Source organism: Mesoplodon bidens (genome assembly GCF_964165515.1).
Source record: "Mesoplodon bidens genome assembly, chromosome: 4".
Classification (NCBI taxonomy): domain Eukaryota; kingdom Metazoa; phylum Chordata; class Mammalia; order Artiodactyla; family Ziphiidae; genus Mesoplodon; species Mesoplodon bidens.
In genome coordinates this window covers 61920902-61942475 of record NC_138160.1, presented here as the reverse complement: position 1 = coordinate 61942475, position 21574 = coordinate 61920902, and the positions used below count along the sequence as shown (strand labels likewise).

The following is a 21574-nucleotide window of genomic DNA, read 5'->3' as shown; positions in this document are numbered from 1 at the left end:
TGTGCCCCAAGAAGCTGACCTTTATGGGCTCCATCACCCAGGTTCCCTTGACCTCTGGGGGTAAGTTAAAACCAGGAGCAATGGGGAGGCACCAGCAAGAGATCAGAGGGTGGGGGGAGAGGAGGTCTGTGTATTCCCTCCTCCACTCATTTTAGGCCTGGGGTGGTAACAGCTTTCCCTAATTGCTAGTCCCTGGGGTGCTTCACCAGCTCCTGTTGGTTCCCTTAAGCCTGGCCATGCCTCTGCAAATCACCTCTTCATTAACCACTGTTCAGTTAAATCCTTAGACTGGCCTTCCTGACAGGCTCTAAAGATACAATAAAATCTTATTCCAAACAGATACCAAGCAAACTTTCAGGTTTATTAATAGAGGTTACATACAGTTTTTTAAAAAAGAACATAAAAACAGTGATGTAATATTTTATAAGTACATACTGATAATACAGTAATGAGTCTTATTAAGTCAGAGGTATTTTAATATAAACAGAATGAATGAACAATGACAGTATATCTCCACTAAGTTGGATAAAATGAATATCATAACTAAATTAATAAAAACAATGTTAGCTTCTACTTACAAGACATACTTTTATGTAAATCATTCTATGGCATTTGGAAACAATTTGCTCTTTTAAATAGGTAAGCACTTGCCTTACAACTTTCTACTCTTTTTGTTTGTTTAAAATGCCAACATTTTTTCATAAGGAAAAAAAGATATAATTCAATCTAATTTTCAAATTATTTTCTCAAATACATGAGGATATTCTGTACTTGATACTCATCATAGCTTGTAAAATCATCTCATTAACTCTTAAGAAAAGTGAATGGAAAATAGAGAATAATTTTCCTGGATTTCAAAGTCAATTCCATTTTCTTCTGCCATTTCTAATCCGACTGACATAATTAATGTTTAAAAAATCTGATTTGAGTAATTTATTGAACAAAACATTTGTAAATAGGGTCCAATTAAGACAGACTGAAGGACTTAATATTTTTTTATCCTTAGTTGACATTTTGGTTTATTTTTTTCAATCTCTTTTATGTAAAACTTTGTTTTCATGTTGATACATAGTCAGATTGGCGATCATATTACGCACCTTAATGGCTCTCATAAGGAGGCATGTAAATCATACATTTGTTGTTGTAGATGGTAAGGTAAATACTTTTTTGTCAGGGACTAAGTAGAATCCTCGGGTTATTTGCTTTTTTAACATTTTCTTTTTAACTCACTGTCGGTCCCTTTTCCTAAGTTAACAGCTTTTTGTATATGCTGCTATTCAGGTTACTAGAGCAGGTGTCCATTTTACTTGCCATCAACTGACCGCTGCTGTTATAACTGCTGGGATCTGCACTTTCTTTACAGCATAAGATACTGTAGAGGTACCTCTGGCACTCAGAGGAAGCATAGTAGTAAATCAAGGGGTCAATGCAACAGCTTATGCTGCTGACACAGACACACAGGAGGTAGGCAAAGTAGGCAGCCTCTGGCATGGAATTATGGGAAAGGAATGCGTAATGTAGAATCAGCAGGACGTTTGTGGGTCCAAAGCAAAGGACAAAGATGCAGAAAACAACAGCTGACAAGAACAAAGCCCGGGACTTCTTGCTCTGGTTGGCAACCGCAGAAGAGCTAAGAGACCGGATGATAGACACGTAACAGACTGTGGAAATGATCAACGGCACAAAAAAGAAGACTGCAGAGAAGGCCGAGAAGTAATATGAGTAGTAGCCTTCGAGCAGCGTTTGGTTGAGCACATCGTGACAGGTGGTTATGTTGAGCCCCGGGACCTGGGTGGCCTGCTCCTTGAGGAGCAGAGGTATCACCCCCGCGATGGCCATGGCCCAGATGGCCAGACAGGTAAAGGAAGCCCTCCCCAGAGTACGCCAGGAGAGTGACTGCATGGGGTATACCACAGCCAGGAACCGATCAATGCTGATGACCGTCATGAGCATGATAGAGGCATACATGTTACAGTAGAACGCAGCGGTGATGAAGCGGCACATGGCAGACCCAAATCTCCAGTCACTTCCGGAGAAGTAGTAGCTGATCTTAAATGGGAGCACAGACACAAAGAGCACGTCTGCCATGGCCAGGTGCAGCATGTACACCACGGCGGGCTTCTTGATCTTCATCTTCAAGACGAACACGATGATGGCCATGATGTTTAGAGGAAGGCTTACGAGGAACACGCCGGTGTAGATGGAGGGGATAAAGACAGTCAACCAGGTGCCGGTCAGATATCCTGAGGCATCTTTTGAGATGAACACGGGGGGTAATTTTTGAGGAGGACTGCTTCTATTGCCGGAGCTTAATCTGTCTTCTGTGAATTCACTTTCATTTTGGTCCTCATCCTCCTTCAGTGGGATTGGTTCAAATATATCATTGGGATTCCTGAGAAAAAATGTCCGGGGACCCAGAGTATCATTTGTTGCTTCTGACTCTGAAAAGTAAAAATTTTTAAATGAATTAAAAAGGCAAAAGAGACAAGGAGAGAGTACACTTTACTTTTGCTTTTTGTCTTCTTCCTAGGAGAGTGGGTGGTACAGAGCAGGTGATACACAAGGGGATCACAGACTTTATCAGGGAATTAGCTAACTCAAAGTAGTGTACCACATTTTGTTCTGGCACAGCAAACCCTTTTCAAACGCTGCTCCTCAGAGATATGGGGCGAACGATACGCTTTCAGAGATCTGCAGACATCAGGAAAGGCTGAGGACGCGATGTGAAAGAAAAGAGCCGTGACTTCTTTTCTATACGAGCCACTGTCTATATAAACAAATCACTCCCAGGCTATGTGACTTCTCTTTCGTCCGTATGTCTGCATGTATACATTTTCTCCATTTAGCTTGTGGCCACCCCTTGAAATCCATTCTTCCTTGTGGAAAAATCCACATGGAAAGTTGAGGGAACATCTTAAAGGTTACGGAGCTACAGGTGAACTTGAGTAGGACCGAGGGCACCCATTTCCATGACCGTTATCCACGTGACAGTAGCTTTCCTTTACTAGCTTCAGTTTGTTTACACAGTAGAACATCCCAAATCTCCCGTCATGTTTGGGTCCAAGCCACAGTCTCAGGTTATCGTCCAATGTAACCACAAGGTACCTACCACACCGTCATCTTCCTGTCTCCTTCCTTAGCGGGCCAGTGGAGCAGATGTCCTAGGCCAGTGGCCTTCCTCAGCTCAGTTCCAAAATGCCACATGCATGCAGGCAGATGCCAGGCCAACCAGGCTCTTTTGAGTATCAACCAGAAGTCAGTTGCAAACGTCCTTCTTTTACTACCCTCCTCCACCAAAAACATCCATTTGAAATGTTCATCAAAGAAATGCAGCACTTAGATGCTGGAACTCAACCAGCTTTTCCTTCGCAGGAGCTTTGCTAACGTTCTGTCACTGAGGAGACTCAGACAGAGAGCTTTTGCTAGGCCTTGGCAAGCTGAGGAGCGGGGAGAGAAACCACAGGGGGAAAAGGATGAGGTTTCTATCCCTGGAGGCATTGGCCACAAAGGCTGGATACACACGTCACTCAGAAGTGATGTTAGAGGAATGAAAACTGGCTGGAAATTGGGTAAGTACAGTGGATTTTTAAGCTTTCAGTTTTATTTTTCAGTAGTGGAACCTTCCTACCAACAAAAACTTACACAGAGAGGCATAATGCAATAAAAGAGATAGTTCTGCTTCTGTAACGTCCTACCAGACCGTAGACAAAAATTACAAAAAATTACAAACTCTGGATCCCTTTCCTCCCCCAAATCAATGACCTGAAGTTATTTAGGCTCACAGGGTCATGTCAGGGAGGAGAGGGATGGATCTTCAAGGAAAGGATGGCAACCGGTGGGTTTCTTGTTTTCAGTGGCTTTTAGCTTGAGAGAAGGCCAAAGTCAGTGCCACAAAAGATGGTTGAAACTCAGATAGAAAACCCATAGTCTCTATTGCCTGAAGAACCAGAGGACAGAGTTCAGGGCAACTACAATCACTGGAAAGTGAGGAGAGAATCCCAGAAAAGAAAAATTCGGAGAGGGATGGAGAGCGCAACAAATTCCAGTGGAAATTCTGCCCCAGGCTTGGGTTGACTATAGAACCTGCGCACTAAAGGAAGATGTGAAGCAGCTCGGCTAGAGTTAACACATTTTTGACTGGAGATGTATTTTGGCCACAGGTGTTAGTTTCTGCAAAAATCCCCGGGTCAATAATGTGTTAAAAGAACGGAAGTGTTATTTGAACTTCTTGCTCAAGAGGAAACGTTTGCAGTTTGAGTTCAACCAAATTAACTGCCTGTTAAAGCAAAAACACCAACATTCTTTGGAGAAATAAAACAAAATCTTGAGTCTTTACAGTAGGATAATGTCCAGCAAACAATTCAAAATCATTCGATATAAAGGGAATCAGGAAAGTGTGACCCAGTCTCAAGAGAAAAGGACAATCAATGGAAACCAATCCCAAGATGACCCGTATGTTGGAATTAGCAGATAAGGATTTTAAAGGGTATGTTGCAACTATGCTCAATGAAGGGAAGAAAAAGATTTCATTGAAATGAATGAAAAAATAGAAGATAGCAACGAAACCAACCAATGGAAATTCTAGAGCTAGAAAATAAAATACAATAAATTGGCATCTATTTCCAAAATGAAAAGCAAACCTAGAGTAGCACCAACCGATACACAGTAGAACAGGGCCTGACTGTGAAAGCTTGAGGTCAGATGACCTCAGCAAGAGCATGAGTGGGTCCCCTGAGGGTAAAGGGGTAATCTGGCAGATTTGTCACAGGGGAAGAACAAAAAATCTTCAGTGATCTGTATCACTTTCACAGACGTAAAGAACAAATGTATGGGGCTTCCCTGGTGGCGCAGTGGTTGAGAGTCCACCTGCCGATGCAGGGGGACACGGGTTCGTGCCCTGGTCCGGGAAGATCCCGCATGCCGCGCAGCGGCTGGGCCCGTGAGCCATGGCCGCTAAGCCTGCGCTCCGCAACGGGAGAGGCCACAACAGTGAGAGGCCCACATACCACAAAAAAAAAAAAAAAAAGAACAAATGTATGAATACCAAGGGGGGAAGGCAGGGATGGGATGAATTGGGAGATTGGGATTGACATATATACACTATTGATACTATGTATAAAATAGATAACTAATGAGAACCTGCTGTATAGCACAGGGAACTCTACTCAATGCTCTGTGGTGTCCTAAATGGGAAGGAAATCCAAAACAGTGGGAATATATGTATACATATAGCTGATTCACTTTGCTGTACAGCAGAAACTAACACAACATTGTAAAGCAACTATACTCCAATAAAAATTAATAAAAAACAAATCTGCAGTGATGAGCCTCTGAGTACACATATACAGCTAGATTGTTCCCCAAGGGTAGGAAACTGTTCCTATTTAACTCTGAGTGTCCAGTACCCTGCCCCAAATGTGGTAGGTATGGACCTTAAGTTGGCTTTTAATCACAGATTTGCATTCTAATACTGGCTCTACCAGGAGTCACTTAACTGCTCTGAACTCAGTCTCAGAATCATTAAAATGGGATCCCAATACCTGTCTGGCCTACAAATCTGGCAGCCAGGAGTATCACATGTTAAATAGGATATATGTTCACTTTGTAAACTTCAAAAATTAATCAGTGTAAGAAATTATTATTCTTCCCCTATCACTTCAATGTGGTTTGCTTTTTGCTCATCCTCAATCATTTTAAATTATAATGGAATCTGCTCCTCTTCCCTTCCTAAACATTTAGCACTGTTTGGTTTATCAACCTTTTCCCGAAGTATCGCTTCCTTCCCCTTTCGAAGCATCTATTTCACTCTGTGCACCTTGATACAGTCACATGAGGGCCTGACCCTGGTACAACGGCCCCTGTGGGAAGTGAGGCTACCCTCGAGGTCAAGAATGTGTGGGAAGCGGAAGAAAAGAATGAATGAGTTCTGGCATTTTAAGGCCACAAAGATATGTGTCCTCAAAAATGCCGACCCACAGGAACCTTAAAACAACATGACTTTCTGCTGTAGCTTGGGGACCTGGCCAGAATGAGGACTCCTGTCACGCATGGAAGGGAGAAAAGTGCAGGCACGCATGTGTGCACACACACGTGAGCATCAGGGCATGACCTAGAGTAGTGACACCTCTTGAAAACTACTGAACACTCATAACTAAGCTCTTAGATGCCATCACTTGGTCTGAAAATTAAACTCTCATTAGGCTTTACTCTGTATTTAGTACTTTGGGAATGAGTATTTGTTTTCAAAAATTGCTTCCCTGGCTAGGCCTTCTTGGGCAGTATGGTGTTTATGACAGAAACATTATACCCACTGGAACATGACATTTTATAGGCTGGAGCCCAAGAGGAATGTATAATCCCTTGATTAAATATCATTACCTAAGGTATCACATTTTCTTGCCACCATAGGTTTGATATTTTGGCTTTTATGGGATTACAGAATGTCAGCAAATTTTGTTTGTTTGTTTAACTATATACCAACATCAAAGAAAGAACGAAACCAATTCCAGGTGACTAGATAAATCCAACTAGCTCAAGCCCCTTAGGTTGAAATTTGAGTTTGGGTATCTTGCTTTTCCTTTAGTCCTAGCCCAACTCATAGGTCAAGGAGAAAGGGCCTGTCAGCATACAAAAAGCTCTTGTAACCCATCTGTGTTTTTATTCTTAAGTTATGGTTAAAAAAAAAAAAAACAACAACTAAGTCAGGTCCTAAAATTGGTTCTCATACTTGTTGCTAAGTTTCACTTAATTTAGGTTTCTCTAAAATGGCTCTAGAGTAATTTTGTTGTTGACCATAGCGTATTGCTAATGAGCTTAAATGTGGACTCTAACTCTGAAGATTTTAAAAAATTAGTTAGTCAGGCACAGTGCTTTTTCTGACTTTGACGAGATCTGGCCTTGGAAGCAGAGTGGTGACCAGATACTCTCTTAAGGTCCCATGTGATCCTGGAAGTTATACCATTTCATCCTCCCACAACATGCCAGCCTTGGTTCTGACTCAGAGCACTGGCCTATAAGGCTCATGCTTTTTGGGAATTAAGAAAGCAGAAGTCCCAGGACCTCACCTACATTCACACACAGAGCAGGAGAGATGTACCCTGCATTTCTCCACGAGTAACTCAACACTACAGGTTAAAGAGAAATAAAGAGGACGATGGAAAAATGATGGAAACATACTAACTCCAAGCAGAAAACAGCAACATTACAGGAATACTCCACTGTCTCAAATGCAGTCGCACACCATGAAAAGAAATGCTCCTTAAAGAAATGGCTGGTTCCAGATCTGGGGGGAAGAAAGACACAAGAGGAGTCTTGAACGTCTTCAAAGAATATTCGGGTCAGGTCAGAAAGACTCTGAAGTTGATCCAAAGAGAGCTCCCCATTGGCCAAAAATCATTAAAAGAATAATGATGGAAATGAATGGAAACACTGGAAATATGTCATATTTGTTAAGATCTATGAGTTCATAACGATGCTCAAAGGAAAATAAAACCTTTTTTGTCACTTTTGGAGGAAATGTGGGGACCCAGTCTGAAAATTGGTAAATAAAGGCAAGATTCAAGCATTTATCTTGCCTTTTCTATAAACAAAATATTTCAGGGAAACCAAATAGTCAATGAAGGAAATTTCTATTTTACAAAATAATTCCAGCTCATAAACACAGAAACAGTAACAGATGTAGAAACGCATCTTAAAGCTCTTAGTGAAATAAGATTTAGTACAATGGTCATCAGTTGTTGCTAAAAACGTTAGGTGAAAGGATAGGTGATAGGGAACTTTCTAAAAACTGGATCACCTGACAACACCTGAGTCCAATGAGTAACCTTAAAATCTCAAAAAGAGAGACAATCTTGAGGTGATGAAACAGGTGTGTACACAGCACCACTGCTCAGGTCATCTTGCAGAAAAACAAACTTGGCTCAGGTTAAGCCTCCAGATGGACCACATTACAGAAACACAGAGGACAGAAAGGTATGTTGAACACCCCTACAAGATGCAGCTGGCCAGATCCAGAAAAGTCTAGAAGACGAATGACCTTGTTTCTCTGACAAACAGCCTTGAAAATGGAGGAGAGGGAAAACCATTACAGACTAAAAGATTTAAGAGACACATCTACCTAATGCAACAGTGGGCCTCGTTTGATCCTGATTCAAATAAATCAACTGCAAAAAGCATTTATGAGACAACCAGTAAAATGTGAACACCGACTGAATAGTACGATATTAAGAAATTGTCCATTTTTTAGGTGTTATAATGGTATTGTGGTTATGAGAAGAAAAGAGTTCTTATTTCTAAGATACATACTGATGCATTTATGGATAAAATGATACAATATCTTGGATTTGCTTTAAAATTGTCCACTTGGGGAGATGGAAAGTGAGGGTACAGATAAAACAACATATGGGGGTAATTATACTGTCCACTTTTGGTATGTTTGAAAATTTCCATAATGAAAAGTAAAAAAAAAAAAGAGAGAAAAAGAAGAAAAAGAAAAGCAAATATTTTATGCACATTTACTTGCCACTAAAAACTAAGGAAAACAGATCCACCAGAGGGGAGACAGCAGAAGCAAGAAGAACTACAATCCTGCAGCCTGTGGAACAAAAACCGCATTCACAGAAAGATAGACAAGATGAAAAGGCAGAGGGCTATAGACCAGATGAAGGAACAAGATAAAACCCCAGAAAAACAACTCAGTGAAGTGGAGATAGGCAACCTTCCAGAAAAAGAATTCAGAATAATGATAGTGAAGATGATCCAGGACCTCGGAAAAACAATGGAGGAAAAGATCGAGAAGGTGCAAGAAATGTTTAACAAAGACCTAGAAGAATTAAAGAACAAACAAACAGAGATAAACAATACAATAACTGAAATGAAAACTACACTAGAAGGAATCAATAGCAGAATAATTGAGGCACAAGAACAGATAAGTGACCTGGAAGACAGAATGGTGGAATTCACTGCTGCGGAAGAGAATAAAGAAAAAAGAATGAAAAGAAATGAAGACAGCCTAAGAGACCTCTGGGACAACATTAAACACAACAACATTCACATTATAGGGGTCCCAGAAGGAGAAGAGAGAGAGAAAGGACCAGAGAAAATATTTGAAGAGATTATGGTCGAAAACTTCCCTAACATGGGAAAGGAAATAGCCACCCAAGTCCAAGAAGTGCAGCGAGTCCCATACAGGATAAACCCTAGGAGAAACATGCCGAGACACATAGTAATCAAATTGACAAAAATTAAAGACAAAGAAAAATTATTGAAAGCAGCAAGGGAAAAACGACAAATAACATACAAGGGAACTCCCATAAGGTTAACAGCTGATTCCTCAGCAAAAATTCTACAAGCCAGAAGGGAGCGCCATGATATACTTAAAGTGATGAAAGGAAAGAACCTACAACCAAGATTACTCTACCTGGCAAGGATCTCATTCAGATTCGATGGAGAAATCAAAAGCTTTACAGACAAGCAAAAGCTAAGAGAATTCAGCACCACAAAACCAGCTCTACAACAAATGCTAAAGGAACTGCTCTAACTGGGAAACACAACAGAAGAAAAGGACCTACAACAACAAACCCAAAACAATTAAGAAAATGGTCATAGGAACATGCATATCGATAATTACCTTCAACGTGAATGGATTAAATGCTCCAACCAAAAGACACAGGCTTGCTGAATGGCTACAAAAACAAGACCCATATATATGCTGTGTACAAGAGACCCACCTCAGACTTAGGGACACATTCAGACTGAAAGTGAGAGGATGGAAAAAGATATTCCATGCAAATGGAAATCAAAAGAAAGCTGGAGTAGCAATACTCATATCCGATAAAATAGACTTTAAAATAAAGAATGTTACAAGAGACAAGGAAGGACACTACATAATGATCAAGGGATCAATCCAAGAAGAAGATATAAAAATTATAAATATATACGCACCCAACATAGGAGCACCTCAATACATAAGGCAACTGCTAACAGCTATAAAAGAGGAATTCGGGCTTCCCTGGTGGCGCAGTGGTTGAGAATCCGTCTGCGGATGCAGGGGATACGGGTTCGTGCCCCGGTCCGGGAAGATCCCACATGCCGCGGAGCGGCTGGGCCCGTGAGCCATGGCTGCTGAGCCTGAGCGTCCGGAGCCTGTGCTCCACAACGGGAGAGGCCACAGCAGTGAGAGGCCCGCGTACCGCAAAAAAAAAAAAAAAAAAAAAAAAAAAAGAGGAATTCGACAGTAACACAATAATACTGGGGGACTTTAACACCTCACTTACACCAATGGACAGATGATCCAAACAGAAAATTAATAAGGAAGCAGAAGCTTTAAATGACACAATAGACTAAATAGATTTAATTGATATTTAAAGGACATTCCACCCAAAAACAGCAGATTACACTTTCTTCTCAAGTGCGCACGGAGCATTCTCCAGGATAGATCACATCTTGGGTCACAAATCAAGCCTCAGTAAATTTATGAAAATTGAAATCATATCAAGCATCTTTTCTGACCACAACGCTATGAGATTAGAAATGAATTACAGGGAAAAAAAGTAAAAAACACAAACACATGGAGGCTAAGCAATACGTTACTAAATAACCAAGAGATCACTGAAGAAATCAAAAAATACCTAGAGACAAATGACAATGAAAGCACGACAATCCAAAACCTATGGGATGCAGCAAAAGCAGTTCTAAGAGGGAAGTTTAGAGCTATAAAAGCCTACCTTAAGAAAAAGAAAAATTTCAAATAAACAATCTAACCTTACACCTAAAGGAACTAGAGAAAGAAGAACAAACAAAACCCAAAGTTAGCAGAAAGAAAGAAATCATAAAGATCAGAGCAGAAATAAATGAAATAGAAACAAAGAAAACAATAGCAAAGATCAGTAAAACTAAACGCTGTTTTTTTTTTTTTTTTGCGTTACGTGGGCCTCTCACTGTTGTGGCCTCTCCCGTTGCGGAGCACAGGCTCCGGACACGCAGGCCCAGCGGCCATGGCTCACAGGCCCAGCCGCTCCGCGGCATGTGGGATCTCCCCGGACCAGGGCACGAACCCGTGTCCCCTGCATCGGCAGGCGGACTCTCAACCACTGCGCCACCAGGGAAGCCCCTACACGCTGTTTTTTTGAGAAGATAAACATAATTGATAAACCATTAGCCAGACTCATCAAGAAAAAGAAGGAGGGGACTCAAATCAATAAAATTAGAAATGCAAAAGGAGAAGTTACAACAGACACCGCAGAAATACAAAGCATCCTAAGAGACTACTACAAGCAACACTATGCCAATAAAATGGACAACCTGGAAGAAATGGACAAATTCTTAGAAAGGTATAACCTTCCAAGACTGAACCAGGAAGTAATAGAAAATATGAACAGACTAAACAGAAGTAATGAAATTGAAACTGTAATTAAAAACCTCCCAACAAACAAAAGTCCAGGACCAGATGGCTTCACAGGTGAATTCTATCAAACACTTAGAGAAGAGCTAACACCCATCTTTCTCAAACTCTTCCCAAAAACTGCAGAGGAAGAAGCACTCCCAAACTCATTCTATGAGGCCACCATCACCCTGATACCAAAACCAGACAAAGGTACTACAAAAAAAGAAAATTATGGATCAGTATCACTGATGAATATAGATGCAAAAATCCTCAACAAAATACTAGCAAACAGAATCCAACAACACATTAAAAGGATCATACACCATGATCAAGTGGGATTTTTCCCAGGGATGCAAGGATTCTTCAATATATGCAAATCAATCAATGTGATACACCATACTAACAAATTGAAGAAAAAAACCCATATGATCATCTCAAAAGATGCAGAGAAAGCTTTTGACAAAATTCAACACCCATTTATGATAAAAACTCTTGAGAAAGTGGACAGAGAGGGAACCTACCTCAACATAATAAAGGTCATATACGACAAACCCACAGCAAACATCAGTCTCAATGGTGAAAAACTGAAAGCATTTCCTCTAACATCAGGAACAAGACAAGGTTGTCCACTCTCAACCATTATTATTCAACATAGTTTTGGAAGTCCTAGCCATGGCAATCAGAGAAGAAAAACAAGTAAAAGGAATACAAACTGGAAAAGAAGAAGTAAAACTGTCACTGTTTGCAGATGACATGATACTATACATACAGAATCCTAAAGATGCCAACAGAAAACTACTAGAGCTGATCAATGAATTTGGTAAAGTTGCAGGATACAAAATTAATGCACAGAAATCTCTTGTATTCCTACACACTAATGATGAAAAATCTGAAAGAGAAATTAAGGAAACACTCCCATTTATCATTGCAACAAAAAGAATAAAATACCTAGGAATAAGCCTACCTAAGGAGACAAAAGACCTGTATGCAGAAAACTATAAGACACTGATGAAATAAATTAAGGATGATACCAACAGATGGAGATATATACCATGTTCTTGGATTGGAAGAATCAACATTGTGAAAATGACTATACTACCCAAAGCAATCTACAGATTCAATGCAATGCCCATCAAATTACCAATGGCATTTTTTATGGAACTAGAACAAAAAATCTTAAAATCTGTATGGAGACACAAAAGACCCCGAATAGCCAAAGCAGCCTTGAAGGAAAAAAACAGAGCTGGAGGAATCAGACTCCCAGTCTTCAGACTATACTACAAAGCTACAGTAATCAAGACAATATGGTACTGGCACAAAAACAGAAACATAGATCAATAGAGCAAGATAGAAATCCCAGAGATAAACCCACGCACCTATGGTCAACTAATCTATGACAAAGGAGGCAAGGATATACAATGGAGAAAAGACAGTCTCTTCAATAAGTGGTGCTGGGAAAACTGGACAGCTACATGTAAAAGAATGCAATTAGAACACTCCCTAACACCATACACAAAAATAAACTCAAAATGGATTAGAGAGGGCTTCCATGGTGGTGCAGGGGTTGGGAGTCTGCCTGCTGGTGCAGGGGGTGCAGGTTCGTTCCCCGGTCTGGGAGGATCCCACATGCCGTGGAGCGGCTGGGCCCGTGAGCCATGGCCGCTGAGCCTGCGCGTCCGGAGCCTGTGCTCTGCAGCGGGAGAGGCCGCGACAGTGAGAGGCCTGCGTACCACAAAAAAAAAAAAAAAAAAAAAAAATGGATTAGAGACCTAAATGTAAGACGGGACACTATAAAACTCCTAGAGGAAAACAGGAAGAACACTCTTTGACATAAATCACAGCAAGATCTTTTTTCATCCATCTCCTAGAGTAATGGAAATAAAAAGAAAAATAAATGGTACCTAATGAAACTTAAAAGCTTTTGCACAGCAAACGAAACCATAAATAAGATGAAAAGATAACCCTCACAATGGGAGAAAATATTTGCAAACAAATCAACAGACAAAGGATTAATCTCCAAAATACATAAACAGCTCATGCAGCTCAATATTAAAAAAACAAACAACCCAATCCAAAAATGGGCAGAAGACCTAAATAGACATTTCTCGAAAGAAGACATACAGATGGCCAAGAAGCACATGAAAAGCTGCTCAACATCACTACTTATTAGAGAAATGCAAATCAAAACTACAATGAGATATCACCTCACACCAGTTAGAATGGGCTTCATCAGAAAATCTACAAACAAGAAATGCTGGAGAGGGTGTGGAGAAAAGGGAACCCTCTTGCACTGTTGGTGGGAATGTAAATTAATACAGCTACTATGGAGAACAGTATGGAGGTTCCTTAAAAAACTAAATCTAGAATTACCATATGATCCTGCAATCCCACTACTGGGCATATACCCAGAGAAAACCACAATTCAAAAAGACACATGTGCCCCAACGTTCATTGCAGCACTATTTACAATAGTCAGGTCATGGAAGAAACCTAAATGCCCGTCGACAGATGAATGGGTAAAGAAGATGTGGTACATATATAAAAGGGAATATTACTCAGCCATAAAAAGGAACGAAATTGGGTCATTTGTAGAGATGTGGATGGATCTAGAGACTGTCATACAGAGTGAAGTATGTCAGAAAGAGAAAAACAGATATCGTATATTAACGCATATATGTGGAACCTAGAAAAATGGTACAGGTGAAGCAGTTTGCAGGGCCGAAAATAGAGACACAGATGTAGAGAACAAACGTATGAACACCAAGTGGGTAAAGCAGCAGGGGGGTGGGGATTGTGGTGTGATGAATTGGGAGATTGGTATTGACATGTATACACTGACATGTATAAAATTGATGACTAATAAGAACCTGCTGTATAAAAAATAAGTAAAATAAAATTCAAAAATTAAAAAGAAAAAAAGATTGAACGTAGAACAATTGGAGGGATAAAAAACAAACAAAACAAGGAAACAAAAAAAACTAAGGACAACAGTTTTTGCTTTTGTTTTTCCTTTGTCTTAGTTTTGAGGGGGAAAAAGTTCTTGAATGTTTGTGTGAACGTAGTTTTACACTGAGAGAATTCATTTGATACCAACTCCTCCAAGGTTTTTCTGGAATATGGAGGAGTTGGTGTATGAAGAACACTTAACATTTGTTGACCACCTACTATGTGCCAGGTACTTCGCTTAACTTACCTCATGTAACTGTAACATTTTTACGAGATAAGCATTATAACCCCCATTTTATGGACAACATGGAGGCACAGAGAGGCTAAGTAACTAATCCAACGTCACACAGCTAGGAAGTGAAGGAGCTGGGATCTGAATCCAGATCTGCCTGGTTCTAAAGCTCATACCCTTTGAACCACACCACCTTACCCTGTCTCTTTAAAAAAGTTGTGAATTCAGGACCTCCTCCTAAAAGAGTACTACTTTTTTTTCTCTAAGCATTTCACCAAACGAATCTACCCACCCTTTTGAACTATAGCAGGCAGGACATGGCCATGTGAATGTATAAGTTCAGTTGATGATGTGAACAGCTGTTGCTTGGGAATCAGGAGTCCTGCTGACCTTGGTGACACACCAGCCACATGCCAACAACCCAGTCCTCACAGGACAGATGTAGTAAAGAGATGTTCAAAGACTAAACAGAGAAACAAATTTCTAAAATATTGTCCCAGTTGCAGCAGAGTAAGAGCAAGTAAGTGAACAAAAACCTCTTACGGAAAAGCCAGAATTAAAGGTAGAATAAGGTAAACACTGGCTGCAGAGTGAAGAAGAGATCGCCAGTATCTGAGGTTGCTTCTCCTCCCATCCCACCTTCTGGAGCAGGGACTCCACAGGGAGCATAGGAAAGCAAACCGGGGGGTAAGCTGGGAGAGCAGAGGTTACAGGAAGTAAAGGCTACCAGAAAATGTAAATGTCAGTGCACCCAAGGCCATTGCAGGCACTCAGAAGTGTGTGGGTCCCCTCCTGAAGGCCAGGGCCTGACTCGTGGGGTCAGAACACTAGCAGGCCTCTCTGGGAAGGACTCTGATTCCCTGGCTCTCCCGCTTCCTCCAGGCCTGTTCTCCAGCCAGAGTTACAGGCCCTGAGCCCAGTGTCCTGGGAACACTGCTCTCTACTCTCCAAGACGCGCTGAAAGGAAAACTAATTCACAGTAAAGGATGTTTTTAATCACCAATTCTCCCGGAACCAAGCTGTCTCCACGCTCCAACCCCACCCAAGTTCTACTGAGGTTTGTAAACCTGAACTCAAACAAATTATGTTCTAGATATGATAGAAACCATCATAAACAGCACTTCCTGGAAAGCAGCTCTTCTTGTAAAGCCAAAAAGTACTTCAGTTCTGCTAACTGCAGAACAGTGCACTGCACCTGCTGCACTAGGTGTTTTTTTTTTTTTTTTTTTTTTTTTTTTTTTGCGGTACGCGGGCCTCTCACTGTTGTGGCCTCTCCCGTTGCGGAGCACAGGCTCCGGACGCGCAGGCTCAGCGGCCATGGCTCACGGGCCCAGCCGCTCCGCGGCATGTGGGATCTTCCCGGACCGGGGCACAAACCCGTGTCCCCTGCATCGGCAGGCGGACTCTCAACCACTGTGCCACCAGGGAAGCCCTGCACTAGGTTTTAAATGATGGCAGAGAATTGACAGTGCTTATGAAATCAATTTACTGTAATAAGATTTTTAAAAGATAGAATAGTGTAGAAAATATTGGCATGCATAGCATGTGGTAAAGGTGAGTACTGGCTGGTAAAACTTTTGTTTCTATACACTATACACTATGATTGCCCACGGATATTTATTGCACACATAAGCAGCAACTGTGTCATCATGTAAAGCGTATTTCTTACAGTTCTTACTGCTGGTTAGCAAAAAAGAAAATACTGGAAAGCACTCCTTTAATATACCATAATACCTGACTTCTAATCCACCACAGACTTGAAATATAAATAGATGAGATTAGATTATGTCCTTTCCTAAAGTTCAATACATGTGTTTTGAAGTGCAAATTTCATATTATTCCTGTTATTTCCAACAGCAGGTTCTTTTGAAAGCAAATAAACGTATAAAGGCCGGTAATGGCCTTTTACGTGGCAAAACATCATTGGATGCCTTGGGATGGAGGAAAAGGAGGCGTAACTTAGTGGGTTTTTCCAAGCCTCATCCCAAGGTCAATGTGGGAGAGAGTGTCTGGGGGAGGCTCAATCTAGAGAGTTATCTACTCTGACAGTTTTAGGCATAAGCATGAGAGGGTGAAAGGCAGCATGAAAGAAATCACAAAATAGGGAAACAAACAGAAAATGCTCAGTGTTGAAACTGTGAGCCCTTGATACTAGCAACACAGTCAAAAGTAAACCAAGGCCGTGGTTCCTAATGATGCTTCTGGGGTTTCTGTGAGTATCCCATAGTAAAGGGGATATAGTTCCCCAGATACAAAAGACCACACATTGTATGATTCCATTCATATGAAATATGGAGAAGAGGTAAACCCAGAGAAACAATAAGCAAATTGGTAGCTGCCAGGGGTTGTGGGTAGGGAGGATGAGGGCTGAGTGCTTGATGGGGACCGGGTTTCCTTTTGAGGTGATGAAAATGTTTTGGAACTAGATAGAGGTGGTAGGTGTACAACATTGTAAATGTATTAAATACCACTAAATTGTATACTTAAAAATGGTTAATTTGGGCTTCCCTGGTTGAGAGTCCGCCTGCCGATGCAGGGGACACAGGTTCGTGCCCCAGTCCGGGAAGATCCCACATGCCGCGGAGCGGCTGGGCCCGTGAGCCATGGCTGCTGAGCTTGCGCGTCCAGAGCCTGTGCTCCACAACGGGAGAGGCCACAACAGTGAGAGGCCCACGTACCGCAGGAAAAAAAAAAAAAAAAGGTTAATTTTATGCTATGTAGATTTCACCTCAGTTTTAATTAATTGAGTTTTATATTTATAGAGTTTATTTTGATATTAATTTTATTTCCCATTTTGATTCTCTTCATTTCTTTCTGTGGATTCAAACTGCCATCTAGTGTCAATTCCTAACTCCAACATAGCTTCCTTCTATGCCCCTCCTTTGCACTGTTATTGTCAAATATGTTACATTTCTAGGTCATATGCTCAATAGTACAATTTTATATTGTTTTATACAATTATTTTTCTTTAATTCTTTTTGTCACAATTTAATCTTTTTACTTTTTCATACCATTTTTAAAGGTTACTTTCCATTTACAATTATTATAAAATATTGGCTATATGCCCTGTGTAGAAAAGTACTTGCTGATTCATAAGAAATTTGACTTTCAGAGGTTTTTGATTGGCTTAAAGCAGCATCACTGTCCAGTTTTGTGTCTTTTGTTGGGCTGAAGACCACAACCTCTCAGTAACAGCCAATTAGTTGGCACATCCATGATAGGGATCAAATTCGTAGACTGCCTTATCATCTGCTTCAGAAAGTAAATGGCAGGATACCACAATCCATGCATCCATGTTTACTAAACACCTCTGTGCATGAGCTCCCAAGCCACGGGGGCACAGACTTTGCCTTCCAAGGGTTCTGGGAAGCACAGCAGGATTACTTCTCTGCTGTCGGCCAGGGTGCGGGGGTGGGGGGGTGTCTGGATGGCTTCCTCTCTACATTGGGTGGTAGAGAAAGCTTGCACTTAGGAAAGAAAGGCCTGTGATCAAATCCCAGTTCCACTTAATTGCACTTGTGACTTAACCTCAGTTTCCTTACGTGTAGAATGGGGATGACATCTACTCAAAGGGTGGCTAGAGGAATAAGTATAGTAGTGTATGTCGTGTACCTAAGCAGGGTGTTGGCTGTAGTAGGTTCTTGATATCAGGTGGCTGTTTTTAATTAAATGTGAACACGTGGGGTGTGGGAAGGGCATTTTGGCCAGAGGGAGTGGCCAGGGGACAGAAGCCAGAGAAAGTTCTACCTTGGAAGTTGAACTAGAGGATGGGGGCCGGGTGAAGTACAGGTTATGTAACAGGTTATGTAATAGGGGAGGCTCTGTAATAAGGGAGGCTGGACAAGGCTAGGGACCCAACCTGCAAGGGAAGGGGCACCTCCCTCTATGCTAGGGAATTGAGCTTGACCCTGTGGGTAGGAAGGCAGTACACAGAATCTCCCATCCAACCCCCTCTGCCACAGTCACCGTCAGCTGTTCTGGTACCTTTCACTCTCCAGATCTTTATAGAATTTATGAACATCACCTCTAGGACACTGACGCTCTTTGATGAAAGCATCTCACTTAAATTGCCTGGACAAAGGAATGTAAACTGGTTAATGAACTTAGGAATTTCTCAACAAGTATCTGCTGAGTGAACATCTGTTCTAGACTACACAGGGATAAACGGAGGTTTATAACCTTAGCCTGGGAGATGACATACTCACAAAGTGACAATGCAGGAAATGCCAAAATGAGTGGGGGGACAAAAAGCCCGAGAGTGCTTCAAGAAAGCTCACACTGGTGGGCAGGGCCAGTCCTGGAGGCATTTCCTACAGCTGGGGTCTCTCAGCTCCTCACATCGCATAGAGCTGGTTAAGACAGACATTGTTTAGAATTGCGGGTGCTAATAAAAATTGCGGTGATAATAAAAAGCAGACCTATTTTTGGTTGATTTTATTAGTGATTTAAAACTCCAAAGACAAAGCCCCACTTATTCCTTGCATCCAGGACCCCCTCCTCCATTTGGAATTTAGGTGCATCATCTCTGAGACTTAATTTCAGAATCAGCAAAAGGGGGTAAACATTTGAGAGGGTGAAATGAGATAACGTGAACTGAAAATGCCTCCGGGCCCAGGGTTTGACCCAGAATATGGCACTTTTTTTTTTTCTCAGAATATGACACAACATGAGTTCCTTTTCTTCTCTCATCCTCTTTTCTTCTCTCCCTCCCAAAGTGGTCCCAGAACCCAGTGTAGATAAACCAGCCAATGTCATTCAGTTCTCTTTCTGCCTGTGCCAGCTCTGTGCAGCCTAGCACGCCCCACTCGGGGTGACGAAAAAGTAAGAAGTGTGGCAGAAACAGCAGTCTTGACTTCTCTAGCTAACACAGGCCAAAAATCTTTGGGTTCCTATGTGGGCCTCTTAGTGTTCCTAAAAGCATCACCTCAAAACTCACCCTGAGCAAACATGGAGAGCAGGGAAAATGCTGTCTCTTGTCACCTCTTAATCTCCATACGCCTACACTCCTTCTGGTGTGAAAACAATAGAGTACACAGTCTTTCACAGATAATAAGAAAAACAGCTAGAATTTGTTTCTAAGTGAAAAAAAGGGGGCTGAAAGCTTACAAAGTACTATTGCTACAAAGAACTAAAAACATTCCCCCCCCCCTTTTTTTTTTTTTTTTGCGGTACGCAGGCCTCTCACTGTTGTGGCCTCTCCCGTTGCAGAGCACAGGCTCCGGACGCGCAGGCTCAGCGGCCATGGCTCACGGGCCCAGCCGCTCCGCAGCATGTGGAATCCTCCCGGACCAGGGCACGAACCCGTATCCCCTGCATCGGCAGGCGGACTCTCAACCACTGCGCCACCAGGGAAGCGCCCCCGGCCCTTTTTAACTAGGGTTTTTACAGGCTAAAAGCAACTTCTCCGCCCTGCCTTTTTAAGAGCAAGAGGTTGGAAAATATACTTATTTGCTCAAGCAGTCCGATACTTAAAAATACACACTATTAGTAATGAATGTATTCCAGGTGAGAAACCTCCTGCTCCCAGCAGATCAGAAACTGAAATGGTTTCATCCCATAGTGTCTGAGGGAGCCGGATTCTGAGGAGGGGATCTCTTTCCTCAACTCACTTGGAAGCTTGGAAGACTGGGTTCTAGAGAACAAACAAACAAAGCCAGCTTGGAAGACTGGGTTCTAGAGAACAAACAAACAAAGCCAGCTTGGAAGACTGGGTTCTAGAGAACAAACAAACAAAGCCTCCCAAGCGCTGCCACCGCCTCGTGGCTAGCCTGTTAGCACCCAACATCCCGCACCATGACCGCCTCCTGCACACAAGGCCTGTGGTTTTCTACTAAGCGGGCCAAGGCACTAAGCTTTTCTCTACACCACTTTCCTGGCCTGCAAACTGTGCAAGAAAAACAATTCCAACAAGACAAAACTTCAGCGGGAGCGGTTCTCGACCGTGTCTTGAAAAACCCGGAACGTTTATTGGTGAAGCAACGTGAAACCCTTTCTTTATGGGGTGGTCCTGGGAGAAACAGGCCACACAATGACAACAAATACAACGAGGTCCCGCAGGCTTCCCCAAGAAAATCCGACCCCGCTCCTCCTCCATATCCAAAACCCTGCCGCGGGGCCGGCTGCATCCTCCAAAACCCAGTGCAAAGGGGCATCAGCTGAGCCCGCAGCGGGGTGGGACGGGCACCCCACCTGGATATGAGTTGGGGAGACTCCGATCTCAGCCCGAACGCCCGTCTGGCTCCCGAGGGACGCTGTGGCAGAAGGCGCAGTCAGGGGCACCCACTAGGTCCCGGAGCAGCAGCGTCCCTCCTCCTCCCGCCCCATCCCCGAGGAGGCCCGGGCTGCGGGGCTGGGGGTGGGGACAGGGAGGGAATGCCGGGGGCAACTCTCACCTGGTTTGGGGCCTCGGGCGCGGGCCGACAGCAAGGGGCCGCATAGACTGAGCCCCGCGGCGACGAGCAGCAGCCACCGCGGCCCCATTGTCCGGAGGCTCGGGGCGCTCGGCGCGGTCGGTGCGGCGCTGCTCCGGGAGACGGGCCCCGCCGCCGGGAGGCTCGGGCTGCACGCTCTGTCCCTCCACGCCCTCCTCGCGCAGAGCCTTGAGGGCGGCAGGGGCGGGCAGACACAGCGCTAGCCGCTGGGCAGGAGGAGGCTGCTCGGCGTGTCTGCCGGCGCTGGTCAGGACAAGGGGCGCTGGGCGCGGGCGGGGGCGGGCTGCGCGGCCGCCGGGCCGGAAAGGGCGCCCCCTGGCGGCGAGTGTGCGCCTCGACGCGGCCGCCCCCCGCCAGTCAGTCTGCTGTCGCCAGGCCACCCACGGGGCTCGGCGACCTAGCCGGCTCTCTCTCCCAGTACTCCGCCCGCCCCGCGCGCGCCCCGGCTGCTAGACACTGCCCCGCACCTGAGACGTTGTTTCCTTGGCCTTCGCCTTGGACCCGCGAAGCTACCAGTAACTTAGTCTGTTGGGAACCTTTGCTCTCAGGGAGCAAAGACTTTGGCAGAGAACCTCCGATCAG

The 21574-nt window shown here is 43.2% G+C and overlaps 1 protein-coding gene across 1 annotated transcript; it reads right to left on the bottom strand.

Annotated features, from left to right (window-relative positions):
* Window positions 1-342: 342 nt before the first annotated feature.
* Window positions 343-21253, bottom strand: F2R (coagulation factor II thrombin receptor). Its single transcript, XM_081232752.1, has 2 exons — window positions 20954-21253; window positions 343-2441 (listed from the first exon to the last, which is right to left on the bottom strand). Exons 1-2 carry the CDS (start codon window positions 21039-21041, stop codon window positions 1246-1248), a joined length of 1284 nt encoding a protein of 427 aa, XP_081088878.1. The 5' UTR covers window positions 21042-21253; the 3' UTR covers window positions 343-1245.
* Window positions 21254-21574: the final 321 nt, after the last annotated feature.

Bases quoted from the DNA above. Each gene is read 5' to 3' on its own strand.
- F2R (XM_081232752.1), bottom strand. From the start codon at position 21,041: ATGGGGCCGCGGTGGCTGCTGCTCGTCGCCGCGGGGCTCAGTCTATGC. The intron at 2,442-20,953 runs GTGAGAGTTGCC...TTTACTTTTCAG, and splicing joins CGCCCGAGGCCCCAAACCAG to AGTCAGAAGCAACAAATGAT.